At 48.3% G+C, this 5,426-nt stretch overlaps 1 protein-coding gene and 1 long non-coding RNA gene across 4 annotated transcripts in view; one reads left to right on the top strand and one right to left on the bottom strand.

The window, feature by feature from the left end:
- Positions 1 to 512, bottom strand: part of LOC107834702 (uncharacterized) — a 3,811-nt gene extending 3,299 nt beyond the window's left edge. For 2 of the 3 annotated variants that reach the window (XR_001660515.1, XR_001660513.1), the window contains exons 1-2: positions 378 to 512; positions 175 to 248 (exon numbers count right to left, since the gene is read on the bottom strand). This is a non-coding gene — a long non-coding RNA (uncharacterized LOC107834702). Of the gene's footprint in view, positions 1 to 106; positions 249 to 377 lie in introns of all 3 variants that reach the window. The other variant, XR_001660514.1, reaches the window with a different exon arrangement.
- LOC103131178 (pleckstrin homology domain-containing family O member 1-like) overlaps positions 1 to 4,250 on the top strand; it is a 7,590-nt gene extending 3,340 nt beyond the window's left edge. The window contains exons 4-6 of the mRNA XM_007542763.2: positions 426 to 530; positions 606 to 704; positions 1,232 to 4,250. Of these exons, the coding sequence (XP_007542825.1) occupies positions 426 to 530; positions 606 to 704; positions 1,232 to 1,858 (831 nt within the window). The 3' untranslated portion in view covers positions 1,859 to 4,250. The remainder of the gene's footprint in view (positions 1 to 425; positions 531 to 605; positions 705 to 1,231) is intronic.
- The last annotated feature ends 1,176 nt before the right edge of the window (positions 4,251 to 5,426 follow it).

The raw sequence follows: 5,426 nt of genomic DNA, 5'->3' as shown, positions 1-5,426 counted from the left end.
ACGGTACACACCTGGAGACAGGTCACACACCTGGAGACAGGTCACACACCTGGAGACAGGTCACACACCTGGAGACAGGTCACACACCTGGAGACAGGTCACACACCTCATTTATTGTGCAGCGCTGGTTGCATCAGCAGTTAGCATCAGCTGTTAGCATTAGAAGTAAGTCACCTGTACAGCGCTGCGTCCATTATGACATCATTCAGGTGGGTGGGGTCAGACTGGGTGAAGCAGCTTTAGCTGGACTGACAACAGGTAGAAACGTTTTGATTTCTGACAGACACTAACAGCTCATCATCATCATCATCGTGAAAAAAGTGGTCGTCAATAATTGACTTATCGTCTTCATTAACAACATTAACACAGGTACATACCTGTGGACAGTAGACCCGCCCTCTGACCAGGTGCCTCCTGTGCTGCAGGTGCCCAACCAGGTGTTCCTGGCCGTCAGCCCGGAGGAGAAGGACTCCTGGATCAACATCCTGAACACAGCCATCACCAGAGCCAAGAACCGGATCCTGGATGAGGTACCAGCAGAACCAGAACAGAACCGCCCTCCATTTGGCCCAGTTTAACCTGACCCTCGGATTCTGCTCCTCTAGGTGATGGTGGACGACTCCCAGCTGTCACACCTGACCAGAGACCGAGTGAAGATCCCTCATAACCGCCGACTGCCCACCAGAGGCCACCTGCTGGCTGTGGTCAGTATGACGTCTTCCTTTAGGTCCCACATCTGTCCAGAACCCAGAACATCCGGCCCAAACCAGCACCAATGCAGCACTAAAGTCCTGCAGGTTCTGAATCATACTGGTTCTGTGGGTGGCCATTTTTAAAGCCACAGAGTCAAAAAATTAACAGCAACTAAATATTTAGTTTGGAACTGCAAAATACTTAGCTTGCTAACTAAATATTTCATTAGAAAACTGAATATTTTGTTGGCATGCTAACTGATGAACTAATTGTTTAGTTAGTAAAACAAATATTTAGCGAGCAAAGCTAAATATTTTATCCAAATTAAAAAATTAGTTGTCAAGTTGTTAACGGTTGCTAGCTAACCGTTTAGTTTGAAACTGTGATATTTAAATGAATAACATGGTGAAAAACCTCAGCTCCGCGGTCAGGATGGCGCCCCCTAGGGCACGGTGGGAGCTCCTGTCGGAGGGTCCGGATGTTTGGGCTCATCGGTTCCTCAGAACCAGCTGTCACCCGTTTCCTGTGTGTCCGCCAGGGTTCCACCTCCTCCTCAGACGGGATGCTGACCCTTGACCTCATCCAGGAGGAGGACTCCGCGTCTCATAAAGGCATCGCCTCAGAACCGCCGGCCCGGCCCGGTCCGGACTGTCCCAGGTCCCAGACGGACGGGTCGCTGGCGGACCGGACCGCTGAGTCGTCTTCCAAGTCCCAGAGCCTTCCCTGCGAGACGGCCGTGTGGCAGAAGACGGGTGCGGCCCAGACCCCCCAGCAGGACCGGCGGCTCGGCGCCGCGGAGAAGAACCGCTGCGCCTCCATGGACGAGATTCTGAACCCTGACGCCAAGAACCAAACCCCGAACGGAACTGGCAGAACCGCGGCACCGCTCGGCCGGCTACAGGAGCTCATCGACCAGAAGCTGGAGCGGACGGAGCGGCTACTGCTGGAGGTCCGGACCGACGCCGAGCCGGGTGGCGCCAAGGGTGGGAAGCCGGTGCCGGACGGCCCGCGGGCCGAGGCGGAGCGGCTCCTGAAGGAGGCGGTGGCTGCCTGGACCCAGTCCCGGCAGGTTCTGGATGAGATCCAGGAGCTGAAGGCGCTGTACCGCCAGCTGGAGCCCGGCTGCCCCAACAGCACCAAACCCAACCGTAAGAGCCTGATGTGAACCGGGCCAGACCAGAACCACAGCCCGGTTCTGGACTCTGCTGGGTCCTAAAGACTTCCCTGGTGTTCTGAAGAGCAGAACCTCAGATTCTGTTTCCTTCATCAAGCCTGTCAGAAGTTCCTGTTCTGTTGGACCTGGCCGGGTCCCTGAAGCTCCGCCCACAAACACCTGAGCATCAGGTGTCCTCTCAGGTTTCTGTGGTTTCAGGAAGAACTTTGACCCGAGGTTCTGGTTGGACCAACTCTTGGGTTTGGACCCACCTAAAATTCTGCTGTAATTGAAATGCTGCTTTTTACTGGGTTTTGATCCGGTTCAGAATCTCAAACCCGGATCAGAACCAACAGACGGATTTTGAGAGTTCTGGGAGGTTCTGAAGGAAACCAGCTGATTTTTTTCTGCAGGGAAAAAGTTTCAGATGTTTTTATTACAAAGTTGATCGAAGTCAACGTCTATGCAGATGATGTGGTTCTGTTGGTTAAAGGTCCGATTGGTGTGAGGCCCGGCTCCAGAGGAGCAGGTTCTGGTAGAGGAGGAAATGATCTGGGTCTACGGCCACATTCCAGTCCTGAGATGCGGACCAGAACCGACGGAAGCTGGTTCTGGATGGAGGCAGATAAAACCGGGTCAGGGGTTCTGCCTCAGTCAGGACTGGATCAGGACAATCCTTCTCGTTCAGCTCATTACTGTGACAGTCTTTCAGGTATGACTATAGCATTAGCATTTCCCATCAGCCACTTGAATTTTAGGATGACGGCTGTTTTTCAAGATGGCTGCTGCTTTTTACACCCTTTAAACCAGTTATTGCCATAAAACGTTTCCCATTTTCATGACTCGGATGAACTTCATGTGACATCATGTTTTGGTCGTCCGGTTCATGAAATGTTAAGTGATAAAATGCAACAGGATCAGAAGCTCCACAACAGGCATCACCTGTCAAGTTTTGGACATTTTTGGCTGTCCACTGCTACCGTACGTCAGAGCGCGGCAGACGTATGAACGACGGCAGGAAAGAAGAAAAAATATGGCAGTTTCAAAACGGGAGATTTGAAAAGACAACAGTCAGCTTTTTTTTGTTTAGCAGTTTAGCGTTAGCTTATGTTTTTAATGCATTTAGCATTTGCTAGCATATCATTTAGCAGCTTAGCAATAGAATCTGCTAATTTTTTAATTTACCTAGTGGTTTAGCATTAGTGTAGCTAAGATTGTAGGTTAGCCTACTGCTGGCAATAACTGATTTTATTGCAACCATATACTATCCAACAACCATGATGGCCATTTTGAAACATAAGATGCTAATGTCTCAAAATATGTAGGCTGTGATTTGACACCAAACACATTCATATAATTGGTGATTTTAGTACCAAAAGAAACAATGGCAGCCATCTTGAAAAAATCTATTTTAAAAAATGTATTATCAGACATGGGTTAATTTATATGATTTGACACCAAAGTATGCATCTGTGATAAATATTTTCAGTTTTAGTGAAAAAAATTCCAGCAGTGGCCATCTTGAAAGATGGCAGCCATCTCCAATTTTTCAGTGGCAGTGTTTTTTTTCAAAGAAGCAAGCCCCGGTAACATCTGTGCCAAGTTAGGTTGTAGCTTCCGCATGTTACCTGTTGCTCTGCGGCGTCTCCACTGGGCGGAGAACCTGGCTGTCCAGAACCGTCCAAAGGTTCTGTTGGATCCACAGAGGGAACAGAAGGTCCATTTGAGTTTTAGCTCGTTTGGCTTTCTGTGGAACAGAACTGACCTGTTCACACCTGCAGGTTTTCTAGAAGGTTCTGCTGAGAATAGCTGGTTCTGACTTTCCCAAGCCGTTCAGAACCAGAACCTGCTGCTTCTCAGGTAGATTTAAATGGACCGGCCGGACCGCCAGGCTGAATGTGCCAACAGTTCTTTGTTCCATAAAATTCTGGTTCGATCCAGAGTGTTGGATCGGACCTCCCATGTGGTGTTTCTTACTCAGACTGATGGTTTCTATGGAGCAGGAGGTACCGGCAGATCCATTTCAGGGTTCTAACAGAACCGCTGACTCCAGCTGATGGACCGGCTGGAGAAGATTCCTCATGCAGGACAATCGGCTTTTCCTCCTGTGTGGTTCCGTTTCTTTGGTTCGACCCAAACTGCTCCAACAGTCATGAACCAGAACACCACCACTGATTCTGGTTCTGTTTCGACCAGCTGGTTCTGCTCCGTATTGGTACGATGTTGGACTGAGCTCTCGTGGATTTTTCGCCGTTTTCCAGCCTCAGTCGCTTATTATCTAAATGTATTCCTGTGGCCTTAAACCCTGCAGGGGATCATGGGAGATGTAGTTCAGTTGAGATGGGAGCCACTGGAGCAGCTGAGAGTTCTGACCTGTTAATGTGCTGAAATAAAATCTGTAAAGTGAATCTGGATGTGTGGAGTCTCACTGTGGCGCTAGCAAGGAGCTCAGTAGCGTTAACAAGGAGCTGGCTAATGCTAACGGCTCCCTGGGTTAGCTTGATCATACTACTAAATATATAAAACAGTCAAAAATAACCAATAAGCAAAGCTAAATGTTTATCTTAACTAGTTTGAAGTTATTTAGATGGAAAGTAAATATTTATCTTCAAATTAAACATTTAGTTGGGAAGCTAAAAGTTTAATTTGAAGATAAATATTTAGCTTACAAACCAAATATTTTGCTTGCTGATTAAATATTTAGGATATTAATAGGACATTGTTTCAGGACAAAGTGAACTGGTTCTGGTTCTGGTGTGTTGGATCAAGATTCTGTTTAATGGAGGAAGCAGAAGTTCATCAGAACCGTTTAGATTACCCAGGACACGACTGGCTTGGACTGGTGTAAACCAATATAAACTGGGTTTGAACCAGTTTAAACTCCAGTCTGGAGTGGCAGGTTTCTGTAATCTTCAGTCTGAAACCAGTTTAAGTCACACTGGATCTGAACTGGTTCAGACTTTCCAACCTAATCAAAGTTAAAATTTGATCCAATCCTCACATCTGGAGTGTGAACGCAGCCTGAGCTGCACCAGTTCAGAACTGGGTCACTTAAACTGGTTTAAAATGGTCCTGTGAGTTTCTCAGCTCCAGTCTGGACCCGGTGGTATTCAAACTGAATGCAAACTCCTTAATGTCTGTTTCCATGACGACGGCAACGTGAGATCACAGGAGGGAACAGGTGCGGCTGATTTGTTTGTTGGGACATCCAGTTGGTCAAACTGGGACAGACGCTGCGCTCTCACCAACAGCCGGGATGACCTTTGACCTCCCAGCAGCGTCTCACCCAAGCCCGGACTGAAGAGCCAACCCACAGCACAACTCTGCCACCACCGTACCGAGCTGTAATGTTCTGGTTCTGGATGCTCCAGATGGAACCAAACCAGAACCTTGTCAACGTCATGGTAACGGTGTGGCAGGGCGCCATTAAAGGGCCGGTGTCTGAAAACTCCCTCTGTGCTCCTTAGTCTCTTTCTTCCTTATAAGGAGAACAGGAAGCTTTGTCTCCTCTGTGAAGTGTGTGTGTGTGTATGTGTGTGTGTGTGTGGTCTAACAGGGAGCTGATGTGAACCAGGAAGTC

Source organism: Poecilia formosa, unplaced genomic scaffold (genome assembly GCF_000485575.1).
Source record: "Poecilia formosa unplaced genomic scaffold, Poecilia_formosa-5.1.2 Scaffold726, whole genome shotgun sequence".
In the NCBI taxonomy this organism is placed as follows: domain Eukaryota; kingdom Metazoa; phylum Chordata; class Actinopteri; order Cyprinodontiformes; family Poeciliidae; genus Poecilia; species Poecilia formosa.
The sequence above is the reverse complement of the archived record's forward strand: the minus strand, read 5'-3'. Positions and strand labels throughout refer to the sequence as shown.